This window comes from Hylobates moloch, unplaced genomic scaffold (assembly GCF_009828535.3).
Source record: "Hylobates moloch isolate HMO894 unplaced genomic scaffold, HMol_V3 SCAFFOLD_1, whole genome shotgun sequence".
Taxonomy (NCBI): domain Eukaryota; kingdom Metazoa; phylum Chordata; class Mammalia; order Primates; family Hylobatidae; genus Hylobates; species Hylobates moloch.
The window spans coordinates 102,681,660-102,702,326 of NW_026652276.1; the positions used below are offsets into that span (position 1 = coordinate 102,681,660).

At 53.0% G+C, this 20,667-nt stretch overlaps 1 protein-coding gene across 1 annotated transcript in view; it reads left to right on the plus strand.

The window, feature by feature from the left end:
- Window positions 1-20,667, plus strand: part of CASTOR2 (cytosolic arginine sensor for mTORC1 subunit 2) — a 72,020-nt gene that overhangs the window by 42,280 nt on the left and 9,073 nt on the right. The window contains exons 2-7 of the mRNA XM_032756513.2: window positions 4,167-4,237; window positions 14,598-14,791; window positions 14,976-15,108; window positions 15,969-16,092; window positions 17,077-17,187; window positions 18,897-18,979. Coding sequence (XP_032612404.1) covers window positions 4,167-4,237; window positions 14,598-14,791; window positions 14,976-15,108; window positions 15,969-16,092; window positions 17,077-17,187; window positions 18,897-18,979 — 716 coding nt within the window. The remainder of the gene's footprint in view (window positions 1-4,166; window positions 4,238-14,597; window positions 14,792-14,975; window positions 15,109-15,968; window positions 16,093-17,076; window positions 17,188-18,896; window positions 18,980-20,667) is intronic.

Sequence of the window (20,667 nt, forward strand, 5' to 3'; positions counted from 1 at the left end):
GGCTGTCTCCTGAGGGTAGTGACCAGAGCGATGGCAGCAGGTGCCTCCAGCTGATCTGCCCTCCCCGAAGCCCGCCCGTGCCAAGGTGCACATTCTGAGATGTCCCATAGCTGGCAGAGCCACAGAATTGCTCAGCCACTGAGGACAGGTCACTTCAGCAACATATTTATACTCCATTTACACACAGGCCTCTGTTGCCTTCTGCTGGTATTTATGCCTTTCGGAATAATTTGTGTGGTCTATTTCTGGAGTGTCCCTCAGAGCCGAGGGCGCCGGGAGCAAGGGCCAAGTCTGTTTGCCTCCCTGGGGCTCTCAGGCAACTGGGCAGGCCCGCCCCACCCAGGGAGTACCAGCTCATGGCAGTCTGGTGACTGGGGGAGTCCAGGGCTCTTTCTGAGTTCATGGGGGTCCCTAGGAAGGGTCCAGGCCTGACCAGTGATTGCCACTTACTGTGGTGATAATTTGCTGTTGTCCTCAAAGCAATTATAGATTTCACGTATCCAGGCAATACTTGCAAATTGGATATGGGACAGGCAGGGACAGAGACATAATTTGAAAACCGAAGAGCTGGAGGGAAATTGATGAGCGTGGGTGGTTGTTCCAGCAGAATGCCTTACGCCCCTCCCAGGGCGAGAGAGGCCACCTCATGGATGACCCTAGCACAGGCTTTTTTTTTTTTTTTTTTTTGAGACAGAGTGCCTCTTGCCCAGGCTGGAGTGCAGTGGCACGATCTCAGCTCACTGCAACCTCCCAGGTTCAAGTAATTCTCCTGCCTCAGCCTCCCAAGTGGCTGGGATTACAGATGCCCACTGCCATGCCAGGCTAATTTTTATATTTTTAGTAGAAATGGGGTTTTGCCATGTTGGCCAGGGTGGTCTCAAACTCCTGACCTCGAGTGATCCGCCCACCTCAGCCTCCAAAAGTGCTGGGATTACAGGCATGAGCCACCCCAGCAGGCCAAGCATTTTCTTTACATTCAAGTTTATCAAGGTATGACTTATATACAGCAAAATTCACAAATTCACCCCTTTCTAGCAGACAGTTCTTGGGGTTTTGACAAATTTATATGATCTTGTGAGTTTTTTTGTGTGTTTTTGAGATGGAGTCTGAATCTAATCACCCAGGCTGGAGTGTAGTGGTGTGATCTTGGCTCATTGCAACCTCCACCTCCTGGATTCAAGCGAGTCTTCTGCCTCTGCCTCCCCAATAGTTGGGATTACAGGTGCCCACTGCCACATCTGGCTAATCTTTGCATTTTTTTGTAGAGAAAGGGTTTCACCATGTTGGCCAGGCTGGTCTCGAACTCCTGACCTCAGGTGATCCGCCCACCTCTGCCTCTCAAAGTGCTGGGATTACAGGCGTGAGCCACTGCGCCCGGCCTAAATTTATGTGAATTTATATGATCTTGTAACCACCGCCACACTGGAGGCATCCCCCCAGAGTTTCCCAGTGCCCCTACTAGTCAGTGTCTACCCGTCCCCTGGTAACTGCTAATGATTTGTCCCTATAGTTTGGCCTCTTCCATAATGTTGTATGAATAGAATCATACAGTATAGAATCTTTTGAGCTTGGCTGCTTTAACTTAGCAAAATGCACTTGAGATCCACCCCTGTTAATGCATGAATCAGTAGTTTATTTGTTTTAATTGCTGACACGTATTTCCTCATGTGGACGTGCCGTAGTGTATCCTCTCTCCAGTTGAAGGAAGGACATTTGGGTTGTTTCCAATTTAGCGCAAATACAAACAAAGGCAATATGTATTTGCATCTAGGTCTTTGTGTAGGCACTTGTTTTCACTTCTCTTGAGTGAATACCCAGGCGCAGGATAGCTGAGGCTGGGTGGTCAATGTGTGCTGAACTTTATAAGAAATTGCCGGCTGGGTGCAGTGGCTCACGCCTGTAATCCTAACACTTTGGAAAGTCAAGGAGGGAGGATCGCTTGAGGACAAGAGTTCAAGACCAGCCTAGACAACATAGCAAGACCTCATCTCTACAAACAACTTTAAAAACTAGCTGGACAGTCTGAGCACAGTGGCTCACACCTATAATCCCAGCACTTTGGGATGCTGAGGTGGGTGGATCACCTGAAGTCAGGAGTTCGAGACCAGCCTGGCCAACATGGAGAAACCTTGTCTTCACTAAAAATACAAAAATTAGCCAGATGTGGTGGCAGGTGGCTGTAAGCCCAGCTACTGGGGAGGCTGAGGCAGGAGAATCACTTGAACCTGGGAAGTGGTGGTTGCAGTGAGCTGAGATCATGCCACTGCACTCTAGCCTGGGTGACAGGGTGAGAGACTCTGTCTCAAAAAAAAAAAAGAAAAAAGAAAAATTCAGCTGGACATGGTATTGTGTGCCTGTAGTTCCAGCTACTCAGGAGACTGAGGCAGGGGGATTGCTTGAACCCAGGCGTTCAAGGCCTCCATGAGCTGTGATTGCATCACTGCACGCCAGACTGGGTGACAGAGCAAGACCCTGTCTCTAAAAAGAAGAAAGAAACTGCCAAATGAATGAAGGGCTGGGCCATTTTGTACTCCCACCAGCAGCATAAGAGAGTTCCAGTGGCTCCATATCCTTATGAAAATTTTCGGGAATAAGTTTTAAAAAGGAGCTGGAGAGAGGTTCTGTAGGTGAGGGGGCTGCAGGGCAGCTGGTAGGAGAGGAGGCCAGGGAGGAGGGTGACCCATGGATACACCAGCCACCCCCATCCCCTGCAACACTGTCCACTCAAAGATCCCTTTTCCATTTGCATCTTTGGGAGAGTGATACTTGCCCTTTGCCTGGTGATACGGTTTGGCTGTGTCCCCACCCAAATCTCACCTTGAATTGTAATAATCCGCACGTGTCATGGGTGGGAGCAGGTGGAGATAATTGAATCATGGGGGTGGTCTCCCTCATACTGTTCTTGTGGCAGTGAATAAGTCTCACGAGATCTGATGGTTTTATAAAGGGCAGTTCCTCTGCACATGCTCTCTTGCCTGTTGCCATGTAAGATGTGCCTTGTCTCCTTTGCCTTCCGTCATGATTGTGAGCACCCGCCCCCGCCCCGCCCACCACCAACCAGCCATGTGGAACTATGAGTCCATTAAACCTCTTCCCTTTATAAATTACCCAGTCTCGGTTGTGTGTTTATTAGCAGCATGAGAACAGATGAATACACCTGGGTTACTCATGGGCCTCTTTCTGTCCCGGCTCCCCTCAATGGGTGGGGGTGCAGAGCCTGTGCCCAGCTTTGTGCTGGAGAACTGGAACACCAGATAAGTGGCCGGGGGTCAGTTTCCTGCAAGCCTCTGCCTGTGCACGCTTGGACTTGCCATCTCTGCCTGCAGTACTCTCTAGGGTGCTGTGGGGGTGGTTCTGGCTAAATGGGGAACAGGGACACGGGCGTTGAGGGGATGATGACCCCCATCACCCAAGGACCAAAAGCCTCGAAGCTCAGCCCGAGGGCCACCTGGACACAGACCTGGGCACCAAAACCATGCCCAGGACTGAGGTCAGCAGGGTCAGGGTTCTGGTCCCTGTTTTTGGGGAATAGATGGTTTCGTTTTGTGGGTAGATGAGCAACATACCTCCCAGGCTGAGCGGTGCTATAAGAGGTGATGTGAGGTGGGGTGGAGATCCATGTCCCAAAAATGTCACGGATGGCCGCACTCCTCTCTCTTTAGGGATAGAAAGTAAACCGAGGGCTGGGCTGTCAGTCAGCTGGTGGGAATTAGGCATTTTTATGACTTGGAGCTCCAGAGTTGATGAGGAGGAGGCCACGACAATGGGAAGGGAGATGGGAACAGACACCTAGAGGTTACAGTGGCAGGGCCATGGAAAAGACGGCTCCTCTGCCTGACCCACACTGGAGCCACCCTTTGGCCACTTCTTCCCTCTGAGAAAACGTGGGATCTTGGGCCCTCAGGCCTGGAGGCCTGGACAGAATCATAGGGGCTGACTGGCTCAGAGGTCCCCAAAGATTGCGGGGGTACCGTGGGGACAATCAGCATCTCTGAGTAAGGGGACATGAAGGGAGAGACAAACAACTTACCCAAGGTCACCCAGCAGCCTGCGGCCGGAGCTCTGGGTAAACTGAGTCATCATCTCCGGGGCACGGGTGGGCAGCTGCCCCAGGGGACCTGCCTGGACTAATGAGATCTTCTGTGTCTGTCTGTCCATCCATCCAGGTGCAAGTTCTTCAGTCTGACTGAGACGCCAGAGGATTACACTATCATTGTCGATGAGGAAGGATTCCTAGGTAAGTGCTTCTCTCCCTAGGGGCTCGGCTGGACCATGCCCTGAAGTCAGGGCTGGCTGCCCACCTCCTTATTTCTGTCCCCCACCCACCTCCTTATTTCTGCCCCCACCCACCTCCTTATTTCTGCCCTCATCTGCTGGTCAGCTAGAAAAACAGCAGAGTGTATTTCTTTCTCTCCCTGGGTTCTGAAGGGTCCCCTCCCCTCCTGCTCTTGAGATCGCTGTAGGAAAGACTCCCAAGTAGTAAGTAGGTACGGCGCTACCCAACTGAGAATTAGATCAACCCAGAAGAAAAGGAACATGTTTCACTGAAACCTGCAAAGTGCTTTAGAACATCTTCAGTCGGGCGCAGTGGCTCTCACGCCTTTAGTCTCAACACTTTGGGAGGCTAAGGTGGGAGGATCACTTGAGCCCAGGAGTTCGAGACCAGCCTGGGCATAGTGAGACCCCCGTCTCTACTGAAAAAATTACTTTAAATTAACTGGACATGATGGCATGTTCCTGTGGTCCCAGCTACTTGAGAGACCGAAGCAGGAGGATCGTTTGAGCCCAGGAGTTGGAGGCTGCAGCGAGCTGTTATTGAACCACTGCTTTCCAGGCTGGAAGACAGAGCAAGACTCTTATCTCTTTTTTTTTTTTTTTTGAGATAGAGTCTCACTCTGTTCCCCAGGCTGGAGTGCAGTGGTGCGATCTCGGCTCACTGCAAGCTCCGCCTCCTGGATTCATGCCATTCTCCTGCCTCAGCCTCCTGAGTAGCTGGGACTACAGGTGCCCACCACCACGCCTGGCTAATTTTTTGTATTTTTAGTAGAGACAGGGTTTCACCGTGTTAGCCAGGATGGTCTCGATTTCCTTACCTTGTGATCCGCCCGCCTCGGCCTCCCAAAGTGCTGGGATTACAGGCGTGAGCCACCGCACCCAGCCGACCCTATCTGTTAAAAATAAAAAAAAATAAATAAAATAAAGAGAAGCGTCTAGCTGGCAAGGGCACAGTTTAAGAGGACTTCCCAGAGAAGGCCACACTTGACGTGAACCCAGCTAAGAGTAAACAGCCAGGCATGGTGGTGTATGCCTCTACTCCCAGCTACTTGGGAGACTGAGGTGGGAGGATTGCTTAAACCCAGGAGTTTGAGACTGTAGTGTGCTATAATCATGTCTGTGAATAGCCACTGCACTCCAGCCTGGGCAACATAATGAGAACTTGTTTTTTCTTTTTTCTTTTTTTTTTTTTTGAGATGGAGTCTCACTCTGTCATCCAGGCTGGAGGGCAATGGCATGATCTCGGCTCACTGCAACCTCCGCCTGCCAGGTTCAAGCCATTCTCCTGCCTCAGCCTCCCAAGTAGCTGGGATTACAGGTGCCCGCCACCACGCTTGGCTAATTTTTATATTTTTAGTAGAGATAGGGTTTCACCCTATTGGCCAGGCTGGTCTGAACTCCTGACCTCAGGTGATCCACACACCTTGGCCTCCCAAAGTGCTGGGATTACAGGCGTGAGCCACCTTGCCTGGCCTAAGAACCAATTTCTTTTCTTTTCTTTTCTTTTTTTTTTTTTGAGACGGAGTCTCGCTCAGTCACCCAGGCTAGAGTGCTGTGGCGTCATCTCAGCACTGCAAGCTCCGCCTCCTGGGTTCACACCATTCTCCTGCTTCAGTCTCCCGAGTAGCTGGGACTACAGGTGCCTGCCACCACGCCTGGCTAATTTTTTGTATTTTTTAGTAGAGACGGGGTTTCACCATGTTAGCCAGGATGGTCTTGATCTCCTGACCTCGTGATCCGCCTGCCTTGGCCTCCCAAAGTGCTGGGATTACAGGCGTGAGCCACCACGCCCGGCCCTGAGAACCTATTTCTTAAAAAAAAAAAAAAAAAAAAATTAAGTGGCCTCCCCCGCCCCCCGCCAGGTAGAAAACATTAATGAAGGGGCACTTTACAGGCAGAATCCCATGTGTGTACAGCCACAGCTTCTAGTACTGGGGACACACTTGGCATCCCCAGGGAATTAGAGTGTGAGAAGAGAGACAGGAGGACAGGGCTTGCCTGGAGGAGGAGGGATCAGGAAAGATCCCTCCATGTGGCTGCACACACATGGGCTTCTCTGTCTGGAAAGCACCCCTCCCTTCATGGTTTCTATCTGGCATGCGGGCACTTAAATTTTTTTTTTTTTTTTTTTTTTAGAAACAGGTTCTTGCTATGTTGCCCAGGCTGGGGTACAGTGGCTAATCACAGGTGTGATCATAGTGCATGGCAGCCTCAAACTCCAGGGCTCAAGCAATCCTCCCACCTCAGCCTCCAAGTAGCTGAGAGTAGAGGCATGTACTGCTGTGCCTGGCGCTAGACTTTTTCCTGAACTCCCCTCCTATACTTTTATTTGGGTTAGAAGAAGCATGGGGAGACTTCTGTAGCATGGCTCTTTCCGGGGGCTCAAAAGAGGAAGTTCCTGGTGAGCTAACGTGGTCATGGAGGACTTCCTGGAGGAGGTGATATTTTTGTTGGCCTTTTGGGGAAGGAAGAAAACATGTCAGAGGAGAGTTGAATGAGAAAGTACAGAAGCAGAAGCAAAGGCCAGGTCCAGTCTCTCAAAAAGGGGAAGACAGAGGTAGGCAGGGAAAGTTTGGATCTTATTCTTTAGGCACTGGGGAGCCATTGAAGGTTGTTGGGCTGGGTTAGGGCTGAGTTGGGGTAGAGTCCCCTGGGGTGTGTGTGTGCAGGAGAAGGAACAGGAGTGAAGTAGGAAATTCCTGGGGGTGAGTAAGCTCTCTTCACATAGAGGTCCTTGGGCCCAGGCTGAGACCCTCGGCTGGCCCAGGGAAGGAATTGCCCACAATCCCTCAACCCTGCCATTCCCCAGAGCCATCCATAATGGCCTTGTGACTTTTGAAACTGCCTTGCCCTGCCCCTCCCTGAGCCTCTCCCAGCCGCAGGCGCAGCACTGGGGAAGCAGGTTTCAATTAGCCCAGCAATGCCAGAGGCTAGCCAGCCAGCCTTACCTCTGTGACTTCAGGGTAAGGCCTTCCCTTCCAGGGTGCGTTTCCTGGTCAGCAAACCAGGCTGCTTGGAAATCCATTATTGCCCAAGAAAAAAAAATTGAGTGGATTTGTTTTTTCTCTCTCTTTTTTTTTTGAGATGGAATCTCACTCTGTCACCCAGGCTGGAGTGCAGTGGCGTGATCTTGGCTCACTGCAACCTCCGCCTCCCAGGTTCAAGCAATTCTCCTGCCTCAGCCTCCTGAGTAGCTGGGATTATCACCCACCACCATGCCCGGCTAAATTTTTGTATTTTTAGTAGAGATGGGGTTTGGTTTCACCATGTTGGCCAGGCTGGTCTCAAACTCCTGAACTCAAGTGATCCACCTGCCTCGACCTCCCAAAGTGCTGCCAAAATATTAGCATTTTGGCACCAGTGGTTCACATCTGTAATCCCAGCACTTTGTGAGGCTGAGGTGGGCAGATCACCTGAGGTCAGGAGTTGAGACAAGCCTGCCTGGTCAACATGGTGAAACCCTATCTCTACTAAAAATACAAAAATTACCCGGCACGGTGATGCATGCCTGTAGCTCCAGCTACTCAGGTGGCTGAGGAAGGAGAATCGCTTGAACCCAGGAGGCAGAGGCTGCAATGAGTCAGGATCATGCCGCTGCACTCCAGCTTGTCAAGGGAGCAAGAATCCATCCCCCGCCCCCCAAAAAAAGGGAGTTTGAGGCCGAGCACAGTGGCTCACGCTTGTAATCCCAGCACTTTGGGAGCCCGAGGCAGGCGGATCACAAGGTCAGGAGATCCAGACCATCCTGGCTAACACAGTGAAACTCCGTCTCTACTAAAAATACAAAATAAATTAGCCAGGTGTGGTGGCATGCACCTGTGGTCCCAGCTACTTGGGAGGCTGAGGCAGGAGAATGGCGTGAACCTGAAAGGCGGAGCTTGCAGTGAGCGGAGATCGTGCCACTGCACTCCAAGCCTGGGCAACAGAACAAAACTCCATCTCAAAAAAAAAAAAAAAAAAAAAGAGTTCGAGACCAGCCTGACCAACATGGAGGAACTCCGTCTCTACTAAAAATACAAAATTAGCTGGGCGTGATGGTGCATGCCTGTAATCCCAGCTACTCAGGAGGCCAAGGCAGGAGAATTGCTTGAACCTGGGAGGTGGAGGTTGCAGTGAGCTGAGATCGCGCCATTGCACTCCAGCCTGGGGGACAGAGTGAGACTCCGTCTCAAAAAAAAAAAAAAAAAAAAGTAAAGACCCATTTTACAAGTGAGAAAGCAAGCAGACATTAACTTGCCCAGAGTTAGTGAGTGACAACCAAGTCAGGACGGAAAGTAGGAAATGCTCTCAGGGCGCCTCTAGCCTAAATAAGGAGAAAGTGCTGCAGGAAAGTAATGTGAGAAGATGGTAAGGCCGGGCGCGGTGGCTCATGCTTGTAATCCCAGCACTTTGGGAGGCCGAGGCGGGCGGATCACGAGGTCAGGAGATCGAGACCACGGTGAAACCCCGTCTCTACTAAAAAAAAAATACAAAAAAAATTAGCCGGGCGTGGTGGCGGGCGTCTGTAGTCCCAGCTACTCGGAGAGGCTGAGGCAGGAGAATGGCGTGAACCCAGGAGGCGGAGCTTGCAGTGAGCCGAGATTGCGCCACTGCACTCCAGGCTGGGCGACAGAGCGAGACTCCGTTTCAAAAAAAAAAAAAAAAAAAAAAAAAGAAGATGGTATACCACCATGTGTGGCCTAGGACAGTCTGAGAAGACTCTCAGGGGGCTGTGGCAGGATTTGGGGTGGGCCTAGGGGCTGCAGTATGAGGCCAGGAGGACAACTGTACCCCTCATCTCCTTGGATCCTCTGCTTCAGAAGGAGAGTTTAGTTTTTGTTTGCTTGCTTTTCTCGACACAGTCTCGCTCTGTCCCCCAGGCTGCAGTGCAGTGGTGCAGTCTCAGCTCACTGCAGCCTCCACCTCCCGGGTTCAAGCGATTCTCCTGCCTCAGCCTCCTGAGTCGCTGGGATTACAGGCGTGCACCACCACACCTGGCCAATTTTTTTTTTTTTTTTGAGACGGAGTCTTGCTCTGTCACCCAGGCTGGAGTGCAGTGGCCCGATCTCGGCTCACTGCAAGCTCCGCCTCCCGGGTTCACGCCATTCTCCTTCCTCAGCCTCTCCGAGTAGCTGGGACTATAGGCGCCCGCCACCACGTCCGGCTAATTTTTTTTTTTGTATTTTTAGTAGAGACAGGGTTTCACCATGTTGGCAAGGCTGGTCTTGAACTCCTGACCTCAGATGATCCTCTTGCCTCGACCTCCCAAAGTGCTGGGATTACAGGCGTGAACTACTGCACCTGGCCCACTGGCTAGTTTTTGGGATTTTTTCTTGTTTTTTTTTTGTCTTGTTTTGAGATGGAGTCTCTCTCTGTTGTTCAGGCTGGAGTGTAGTGGTGCGATCTCAGCTCACTGCAACCTCCGCCTCCTGGGTTCAAGCGATTCTCCTGCCTCAGCCTCCTGAGTAGCTGAGACTACAGGCATGCACCACTATGCCCAGCTAATTTTTGTATTTTTAGTAGAGACAGGGTTTCACCATGTTGGCCAGGCTGGTCTCGAATTCCTGACCTCAAGTGATCCGCCTGCCTCAACCTTCCAAAGTTCCAAAGTGCTGGGATTATAGGCATGAACGACCGCACGCAGCCCACTGGCTAGTTTTTGTGTTTTTTGTAGAAGAGTCTCACTATGTTGCCTATGCTGGTCTGGAACTCCTGGCCTCAACCAGTCCTCCCACCTTGGTCTTCCAAAGTGTTGGGATTACAGGCTTGACCCCAGGAAGAAGGATGCTGGCTCTGGCATAGGGAATGAAGGCTGGTGCCCTGTCACCCCGTTCTGCAAACCTCCAGCGCTGCAAACATTGCTTCCTACCAAAGGGCTTCTTCTGCCACTCTTAACATGAGCCAGGGTGCGTGTTCACTAGCAGCTTTGATAGTTAGAAGCTAGCAGCTGGCTGTGGTTCAGTGGATGCTGGGTCTTTCCTGGGAGGGCAGGGGATGGCTTGTAAATGACATTAACCAGCAGAGTTCCTTGTTCAGTGTGAACATTGTTAAGAGATTCTTGGTCTGAGCACAGTGGCTCATGCCTGTAATCCCAGCCCTTTGGGAGGCTGAGGCAGGTAGATCGCTTGAGCCCAGGAGTTCAAGATCAGCCTGGGCAACATGGCAAAGCCCTATCTCTGCAAACAGTACAAAAATTAATCTGCTGTGGTGGCGCATGGCTGTGATCCCAGCTCCTCGGTGGGCTGCAGTGGGAGGATCATTGAGCCTGGGAGGTTGAAGCTGCAGTGAGCCATGATTGTGCCACTGCACTCCAGCCTGGGTGACAGAGCAACACCCTGTCTCAAAAAAAGAAAAAAAGAAGGTCTTGGCTCAAATAGATGCAGTATGTCTATGTGGCAGACAGAGGGGTTGTACATGTGTATATTCTGATTTTTTACGTGTGTGTGTGTCTGTGTGTGTGACTGAGTCTCACTCTGTCACCCCGGTTGGAGTGTAGTGACACAATCTCGGCTCACTGCAACCTCCGCCTCCCGATTCAAGCGATTCTCATGTCTCAGCCTCCTGAGTAGCTGGGATTACAGGCGCCCACCACCATGCCCGGCTAATTTTTATATTTTTAGTACAGACAAGGTTTCACCCATGTTGGCCAGACTGGTCTTGAACTCCTGACCTCAAGTGATCTGCCTGCCTTGACCTCCCAAAGTACTGGGATTACAGGCATGAGCCACCGTACCCAGCCTCTTTTAAGTATTTAATGAGCACTGTGTACAGTGCTAGGTGTCCTGACAGATTCAGAATAATGTTAGAAGCCTCTGGGTAGTGGGTAGAAGCTTAGACTTGGAGTTAGAGGGGCCCAGTGTTTATCTGGGCTCCACATCACCAGCCCTCACCCATCACAGTTCTCTTGTCTGTGAACTGGGGACAGTGGTACATCATTGTGGTCCATGCCACGTGTGGCAAGGCATGGTCAGCAGGCAGTGACCGATCAAAAGGTGGAGAGGTGGCCGGGCAAGGTGGCTCACACCTGTAATCCCAGCACTTTGGGAGGCCGAGGTGGGCAGATCACGTGAGGTCAGGAGTTCGAGACCAGCCTGCCCAACAATGGTGAAACCCCTTCTCTACTAAAAATACAAAAATAAAAATGAAAAAATAAATAAATGAGCCAGGCATGGTGGTATGCACCTGTAGTCCCAGCTACTCAGGAGGCTGAGACATGGGAATCACTTGAACCTGGGAGGCAGAGGTTGCAGTGAGCCGAGATCGTGCCACTGCACTCCAGCCTGGGCGACAGAGTAAGACACTTTTGCTCAAAAAAAAAAAGAAGCAGCAGCTCTGGGTTCTTCCCAGGGCTGAGACCGTGAGCAGGGCGGGTAGACCAATCCATCAGACAGGCTGCCTGCTCTTGGCCAGCTGCTGATTGACCTGAAATCCTCCAGCCAGCAGCAGCCGCCTCTTCCCCCGCACCCACGTTTCCAGCTGGTCTCAGGCCTGGGCTTCTCCCCAAGACCACTCTGGGTCTCATCCAAACCTGCCAAGAGACTCCTAGTGGCAGAGTCTTGGTTATGTCAGCACCCCCTCAAGGTGCACATATGCACCCCAGCACTTCACCGCCTCGGAGACTGTATCAGCAGCCGCTTCCGCTGGGGAGGACAGAGCCAGGATTGGCCCCTCGGAGCCTGAAGCCTGCGCCTTTGATAAGAGACAGGCCTCCCCCACTGCTCAAGATTGGGGCCGCTTTTTCCCATTTCTGTGCAGCCGCCTGCCTCTCTAGCCACCCACTGGCTGACCACTGGTCCTTCTCAGCCAGCAGGACCAATGGGCTCCCTGGGCTGTGGTCACCATGGTGACCAGAGCTGGGCAGGTAGAAACAGGCATGGGCCTCACTCAGTTTCCCTCCTCTCAGGCCATCTTGCCTGCCAGCAGAGCCCAGCTCGTCTTTCCCCAAGAATCTTCATCATCACAGCTGCGTTAGCTCACCCGTCTCTGAGCCCCTCTCTCCCTTTTTATCGATTTATTTTTTGAGACAGGATCTAGCTCTGTCACCTAGGCTGGAGTGCAGTGGTGCAGTCAGCTCACTGCAGCCTTGAAATCCTAGGCTCAAGTGATCCTCCCACCTCAACCTCCCAAGTGTCTGGGACCACAGGCATGTACCACCACGCCTGGCTCATTTATTTTTTATTTTTATTTTTTTAGAGATGGGGTCTCGCTACATTCTCCAGGCTGGTCTCAAATTCCAGGCCTCAAGCAATCCTCCCACCTTGGCCTCCCAAAGCAGTGGGAGTGCAGGCGTGAGCCACCGCCTCCAGCCTCAGCACCTCTCTTTTTAGCCTCCTATTTTCTTAGGGACTTGGTACTTTTCATTTGGTGCCCAACATAGAGCCTGGGTTCTTGAGCCAGACCCGCACTGGAATCCTGGCTCTGTTATTTCCTAAGTGATCTTCGGCAGATCACTGAGCCTTCCAGGTCCAGGGATTCTGGACTGTTGAGTGTACAGTGAGCAAAATAACACTGCCTTGGCCAGGCGCGGTGGCTCACGCTTGTAATCCCAGCCCTATGGGAGGCCAAGGCGGGTGGATCACTTGAGGCCAAGAGTTTGAGACCAGCTGGGCCAACGTGGTGAAACCCCATCTTTACTAAAAATACAAAAGTTAGCCGGGCATGGTGGCAGGTACCTCTAATCCCAGCTACTTGAGAAGCTGAGGCAGGAGAATTGCTTGAACCAGGAGGCAGAGGTTGCAGTGAGCCAAGATCAAGCCAGTGCACTCCAGCCTGGGTGACAGAGTGAGGCTCCACCTCAAAAAAAAAATCCTGCCTCCTTGTGAGATGCAGTGTCAGAGTTCACCTCCCTGTGCCGTGCCCCCTCCCCACTCAGGGCCTGGAACTGGGTAGGTTTACGCAGGTGCCCGGTGATGCATGAAGAGTGCTGTATGCAGCCTGGGCTTGAGTCTGCAGCTGTGTGTGGACACACACATAGTGTGTGCCTGTGTCCCACGTTCAGGGCTACTCAGGGACTCTGTCTGCAGGACAGGGTGGAAGGGATGGCTCCGACGTTTGGATTCTGGGTTTTCATGAGCTAGGTAAGGAGGCTTAGCAGTTGCTGCTGCTCTGGTCTCCCCACCCTGCCAAAGTCAGTGCCAGCCCTCGGGACTTCCAGGCTCTCAGGAGGGACATGGGTGGCAGTCACTGCCCCCCGTGATGCAGCATCTTCAGGGGCCCTCCTGGAGCTGCCTGTTCTTCCAGAGAAGCCCAATGTGCAGGGCTGGCTGAAGGGAGAAGAGAAACCCCAAAGCCCCACCCAGCCTTTTCCTGGCCTCCCCTCCATCCAAAGCCTCCCTGGGAGGTCTCCAGGAACCCAGTTTGAAAGCCAGTTGCACATGAGACAGTGGGCGTGATGACAGCATCAGACACACAAAAGGGTTGTAAGAACTAAAGATAAGGGCATTGCCCACTACTGATGCCATCGTTTTATGGCTGAGGAAACTGAGGCTCGGCGCAGATCAACCACTTGCCTACGTGGCTCCCACTCTGCTAAGCTGCCTGGGATGTCCTGTGTCATCTGAGGGCCTTCCCTGCCCAGTCCTCCCAGGAAGCAGCCTTTGATTCAAATCCCATCCTGTTGAAGGCCGGGCGCAGTGGCTCACGCCTGTAATCCTAGCGCTTTGGGAGGCCAAGGCAGGAGGATCCCTTGAGATCAGGAGTTCGAGACCAGCCTGGACAACATGGGAAAATGCCATCTCTACTAAAAATACAAAAATTAGCTGGGTGTGATGGTGCGTATCTGTAATCGCTACTCAAGAATCACTTGAACCCAGTAGGTGGAGGTTGCAGTGAGCTGAGATCGCACCACTGCACTCCAGCCTGGGCGATGGAGCAAGACTCTCTCAAAAAACAATCCCATCCGGCCGGGTGCAGTGACTCACGCCTGTAATCCCAGCACTTTGGGAGGCTGACGTGGGCGGATCACGAGGTCAAGAGATTGAGACCATCCTGGCCTACATGGTGAAACTCCGTCTCTACTAAAAATACAAAAATTAGCTGGGCATGGTGGCACGTGCCTGTAATCCCAGCTACTCAGGAGGCTGAGGCAGGAGAATCACTTGAACCAGGAAGTCAGAGGTTGCAGTGAGCCGAGATTGCGCCACTCCAGGCGCTCCAGCCCAGCAACAGAGCAAGACTGTCTCAAAAAAAAAAAAAAAAAAAAAATCCTGTTGGAAAGTGAGGCAAGGCACAGGGTGGAGCTGGCCCCAGAGCCTCACTCCCCACCCCTCTGGCCTGCCTTGCCCTACCCTTGGGACAGCTGGAACCTCAGCAGTCACAGGGCTGCCTTCTGTGTCTCCCTCCAGAGCTACCCTCCTCGGAGCACCTGAGTGTGGCAGATGCCACCTGGCTGGCCCTGAACGTGGTGTCTGGCGGTGGCAGCTTCTCCAGCTCCCAGCCCATCGGCGTGACCAAGATCGCCAAGTCGGTCATCGCCCCACTGGCCGACCAGAACATCTCCGTGTTCATGCTGTCCACGTATCAGACAGACTTCATCCTGGTGAGCCGACCGTCACAGACACGCCTTGCACACTCACGCCCGCCTCTGACACACTCATTCCCATCTCCCACCCCTTGCAGCCTTGCCCTTCCATGTTATTCCAGGGTGGGGGCAGAGTCTCAGGGTGAGAGGTCAGTGCCCCAGGGCCACCAGGTACACACGGCCTCAACTTCTTGGCCCCTAGGTGCGCGAGCGGGACCTGCCCTTTGTCACCCACACGTTGTCATCAGAGTTCACCATCCTGCGGGTCGTCAATGGCGAGACTGTGGCAGCCGAGGACCTCGGCATCACCAACGGCTTCGTGAAGCCCAAGCTGGGTGAGCTGGGGGCGGGGGTTTGTGCAGGGGAAACCTCACGAAGTTACCAGGCCCAGCCGCAGACCAGCCTTGCTGTCAGCACGGGCTTCTGCCCACTGAGCATGAATGGAGTGCCAGGCAGAACGGGATGCAAAGGGCCGGGCGTGGTGGCTCATGCTTGTAATCCCAGCACTTTGGGAGGCCGAGGCAGGCAATTCACCTGAGGTCGGGAGTTTGAGACCAGCCTGACCAACATGGAGAAACCCCGTCTCTACTAAAAATACAAAATTAGCTGGGTGTGGTGGTGCATACCTGTAATTCCAGCTACTGAGGAGGCAGAGGCAGGAGAATCACTTGAACCCAGGAGGCGGAGGTTGCGGTGAGTCGAGATTGTGCCATTGCACTCCAGTCTGGGCAACAAGAACAAAACACCATCTCAAAAAACAACAACAACAAAAAAAATGTGATGGAAAGGTCCTAGGCAGGCCCTGCTGCTGTATCTAGCAAGGGTGATGGACGTGCATGCAGACAGCAATAGCCAGAGGCCACTCCTGCTGCATCCCAGGTGTCAGGGTGGGTTTCCCTGGGCAGGGACTGTGGTGCTGAAGCCTGGAACACAGGTAGGAATGGAGCCAGGTGGTGCCGGTTGGGAAGGGCATCACAGGCAGCCAGCACAGCATGTGCAAAGGCCCAGGGGTCTGAGGGTGAGATGGAGAATCAGGACGGTGGTAATTGGTGGTAGAGGCTGGAGAAGCAGCGGTGATTGAGTCTCTTGGGGCCTGCGGCTGAGCCCTCCCCAGCCGTCTTCCCAGGCCCTGCACCCACCAGAGCTGCTGCTTTCAGTCCCAGCCTTGGTGCCTGACATCTTTATGCTCTTACAGTCCAGAGGCCGGTCATCCACCCACTGTCCAGCCCCAGCAACAGGTTCTGTGTCACCAGCCTGGACCCCGACACGCTGCCTGCTGTTGCCACACTCCTCATGGATGTCATGTTCTACTCCAATGGGTAGGGCTGCCTTGGGCATGAGGGGTCACAGGGTGGGCCAGGGAGAGGCACGGCTCCGCCTAGGAGTCTTAGTCTGAGTGGGGAGGCTTTGCCAGGAGCTCATCTGAGGGAAGAGACACAGACCTTCCCTGGAGCTAGTCTGAGCAGGGAGACATGGACCCACCCCACCCCGGAGCTAATCTGAGCGGGAAGGCAAGGACCCGTTCCAGAGCTAGTCTGAGGAGAGAGACAAAGACCCATCCCACAGCTAGTCTGAGGTGGGAGACATGGACCTGCCCCAGAGCTAGTCTGATGGGGGAGACACGGACCCACCCCGGAGCTAGTCTGATGGGGGAGACACAGACCTGCCCTGGAGCTAGTCTGAAGGGGGAGACACAGACCAGCCCCAAAGCTAGTCTGAGGTGGGGGAGAGGGACCCGCCCTGGAAGTAGGCTGAGGGGGAGACACAGCTCCACCTAAAAGCCCCAGTCTGAGGGGTGAGACATCCTACCCTGGGAACCCCAAAATTTGGTGAAGCCCCAAAGACACATTAGGAGCTGTAACAAACTCCCCACTCCCCACTGAGCTTTGAGGACAGGCCCAGTCTGTTGAGGAGCTGAGAACTCAGATTTTTTTTATTTGGTGAACAACAGACATCGTGTCACTTCCTCAGCGGAGTTTTTAAAGTTTAGGCCAACACGAGATAGGGCGGGGCAGGGTCCAGCATGCTGACAGTCACCACAGCCTATGCCCTGAGATGCAGGCAGGGGCCTGTGTAGCCTGCGTGGGGGGCTGGCCGGGCCTCCAGCACTGCAAAGTAGCAACCGTCTCTGTGAATGCGGTGAAATCATCCCCGTAGCTTAGCGAGCAGGATGAGAAGGACACTGGCCCAGGGTCACCCAGGTGGCATCAAAGCCTGGGCAGGGCCCAGCTTCCCTGGGCCCTGTGTGTGAATGGGCAGGGGCCACCGGGGCCCCATCCTTACCAGCTGCCCCCGGTCCCCAGAGTGAAGGACCCCATGGCCACTGGGGATGACTGCGGCCACATCCGCTTCTTCTCCTTCTCCCTCATCGAGGGCTACATCTCCCTGGTGATGGATGTGCAGACGCAGCAGAGGTAAGCTAGGCCCTGGGGGGACGTTCAACCCAGGGTGGGCCCCGGGGTCTCGGGGGACTATGTGATAGCACATCACCCACTTTGTCTTTTTTTTGTTTTTGTTTTTGAGACAGAGTCTTGCTCTGTCGCCCAGGCTGGGGTGCAGTGGTGCAATCTCGGCTCACCACAACCTCCACCTCTCAGGTTCAAGCAATTCTGCTGCCTCAGCTGGGACTACAGGCACGTGCCACCATGCCCAGCTAATTTTTGTATTTTTAGTAAAGACAGGGTTTTGCCATGTTGGCCAGGCTGGTCTCGAGCTCCTGACCTCAGGCAATCTGCCTGCCTCAGGCATGATTTTTTTTTGTTTGTTTAAGACGGAGTCTCACTCTGTTGCCTATGCTGGAGTGCAGTGGCACGGTCTCGGCTCACTGCAAGCTCCGCCTCCCGGGTTCACACCATTCTCCTGCCTCAGCCTCCAGAGTAGCTGGGACTACAGGTGCCACCACCACGCCTGGCTAATTTTTTGTATTCTTAGTAGAGACCAGGTTTCACCGTGTTAGCCAAGATGGTCTCGATCTCCTGACCTCGTGATCTGCCCGCCCCAGCCTTCCAAAGTGCTGGGATTACTAGCGTGAGCCACCGCGACCACCCTGATTTTTTTTTTATTTTATTTTTGTTGAGACAGGATCTCGCTCTGTCACCCATGCTGGAGTGCAGTGGTGCAATATTGGCTCACTGCCACTTCTGCCTCCCAGGTTCAAGTGATCCACGTGCCTCTGCCTCCTGAATAGCTTGGACTACAGGTGCCTGCCCACCACACCTCGCTAATTTTTTTATTTTTATTTTTAATTAATTTATTTTTTGAGATAGGGCCTCACTCTGTCGCCCATGCTGGAGTGCAGTGGCGCGATCTCAGCTCACTGCAACCTCCGCCTCGCAGATTCAAGTGATTCTCCTGCCTCAGCCTCCCGAGTAGCTGGGACTACAGGTGCCCACCACCATACCCTGTTTATTTTTGTATTTTTTGTAGAGACAGGGTTTTGCCACGTTGGCCAGGCTGGTCTTGAACTCCCGACCTCAAGTGATTCACCCACTTCGGCCTCCCAAAGTGCTGGGATTACTGGTGTGAGCCACCGCGCCTGGCCAGTTTTTGTATTTTTAGTAGAGATGGGGCTTTGCCATGCCGACCAGGCTGGTCTCCAACTCCTGACTGCAAGTGATCTGCCAGCCTCGGCCTCCCAAAGTGCTGGGATTACGGGCGTGAGCCACCACGCCCAGCCACTTTGTCTCTAATAAACCCTCACCATAGCCCTTCGTCATAAGTGAGCTGGTCCCCCAGCTCAGAGAGGTGCAGGGGTTGTCCGAGGTCCACTGTGGGGTGGTGGCAAAGTGGGGATTTGAACCACAGCCCCGGTGCTATTTCTCCCTCAGCTTCTGCTCTGGACCTGGAAAGAGGTGTCTAGACCAGCCTTAGCAAGGGTTTGGCGAGGGGCTTGTTCCAAAGCCCAACCTGACATCACCCTCCCCATCCGCCTCCCCTCAAGACGAGGAGGCTGCGGGGCGAATGGGTCCAGGGTGTCCGGAAGGGATTGTTTTTGGGGGGCCCTGAGCTCTGCCCAACCCTGCCTGGCCAGCCTCGTGCCTCACTCTGGCTGGTGCACCAGCACACCAAGGAGGGAGCGCAATTCACATCAGCCTCGGGGATTGTTCTCTCGCTCCTTTTGAAGGTTTCCTAGTAACTTGCTGTTCACAAGTGCATCTGGAGAGCTCTGGAAGATGGTCCGGATTGGAGGACAGCCCCTGGGGTTTGGTGAGTCCTGGGGGGATTGCATGGGGGATTGGGGGAGCTGGCACTGCTGAGCCCACTCACATACATTGTCTGCGGTGACTCAGCCCCTGCTGGGGGGTACAGATGGGGAGACTGAGGCTTGGGGAGCCTGAAGTTTCTGTTGCTCCCCAGTGTGTGGCAGGGGTACACAGGCCTCTTGGGGACGAGGGGAGTAGGCTTCGATCAGAGCGCTTTTATTTTGCCCCCTCTTGAAATTTAATATGTTGCTTATTATTAGAAAATTAAGCAGCTGCGTGTGGTGGCTCATGCTTGTAATCCCAGCACTTTAGGAGGCCGAGGTGGAAAGATCCATTGAGCCCAGGAGTTCTATACCAGCCTGGGAAACATAGCGAGGCCCTGTCTCTACCAAAATTTTTAAAATTAGCTGGGCATGGTGGCTGACGCCTGTAATCCCAGCTACTCAGGAGGCTGAGGCAGGAGGATTACTTGAGCCTAAGAGTTCAAGGCTACAGTGAGCCATGATCATGCCATTGTACTCCAGCCTGGGCGACAGAGCAAATCTTTGCCTCTAAAAATAAAAAAAGACGCCGAGTGAGTTGGCTCGTGCCTGTAATCCCAGCTCTTTGGGAGGCCGAGGCAGGTGGATCACCTGAGGTCAGGAGTACAAGACCAGCCTGGCCAACATGACAAAACCCCATGTCTACTAATAATACAAAAAATTGGCCAGGCACGGTGGCGTGCGCCTGTAATTCCAGCTACTCAGGAGGCTGAGACGGGAGAATTGCTTGAACCCGGGAAGCAGAGGTTGCGGTGAGCCGAGATCGCTCCATTGCATTCCAGCCTGGGCAACAGAGCAAGACTCAGTCTCAAAAAATAATAATAAATTAAATTTTAAAAAGAATAAATTGGGGCTGTGATAAAAATTAAAGAGAAAAAAAATCACTCCTTAGTTCCACAGCTCAAAGATAATAACTGTTGGCAATTTTTTAACGTGTTTTCTTCATGTAAATACATGTAATTGTCAGATATCTCCCAGAGAGTCTGACACCCAACACTTTACCCCTAAATGCCTCGCCTTTTCCATCCTGGGAAGAAGCACTGGGCGAGGTGGCTCACGCCTGTAATCCCAGCACTTTGGGAGGCCGAGGCGGGAGGATCACAAGGTCAGGAGATCGAGATCATCCTGGCTAACACAGCGAAACCCTGTCTCTACTAAAAATACAAAAAATTAGCTGGGCATGGTGGCGGGCACCTGTAGTCCCAGCTACTTGGGAGGCTGAGGCAGGAGAATGGCGTGAACCCGGGCAGCGGAGCTTTCAGTGAGCCGAGATGGCGCCACTGCACTCCAGCCTGGGCGACAGAGCGAGACTCCGTCTCAAAAAAAGAAAAAGAAAAAAGAAGAAACACTTTCTCCTGTATAACCACAACGACAGGATTCCACAGGAGAAAATTTTCAGTCATTCCCTAAGACTCAGTCTTTCCTCTGTTTCCACAGTTGTCCAGACAACGTCTTTGGTGGATAGCGTTTTTTTTTCTTCTTTTTTTTTTTTTTTGAGACGGGATCTTGTTCTGTCGCCCAGGCTGAAGTATAATAGCGCAGTCTTGGCTCACTGCAGTCTTTGCCTCCTGGGTTCAAATGATTCTCCTGCTTCAGCCTCCCAAGTAGCTGGGACTATAGGCACGTGCCACGATGCCTGGCTAATTTTTGT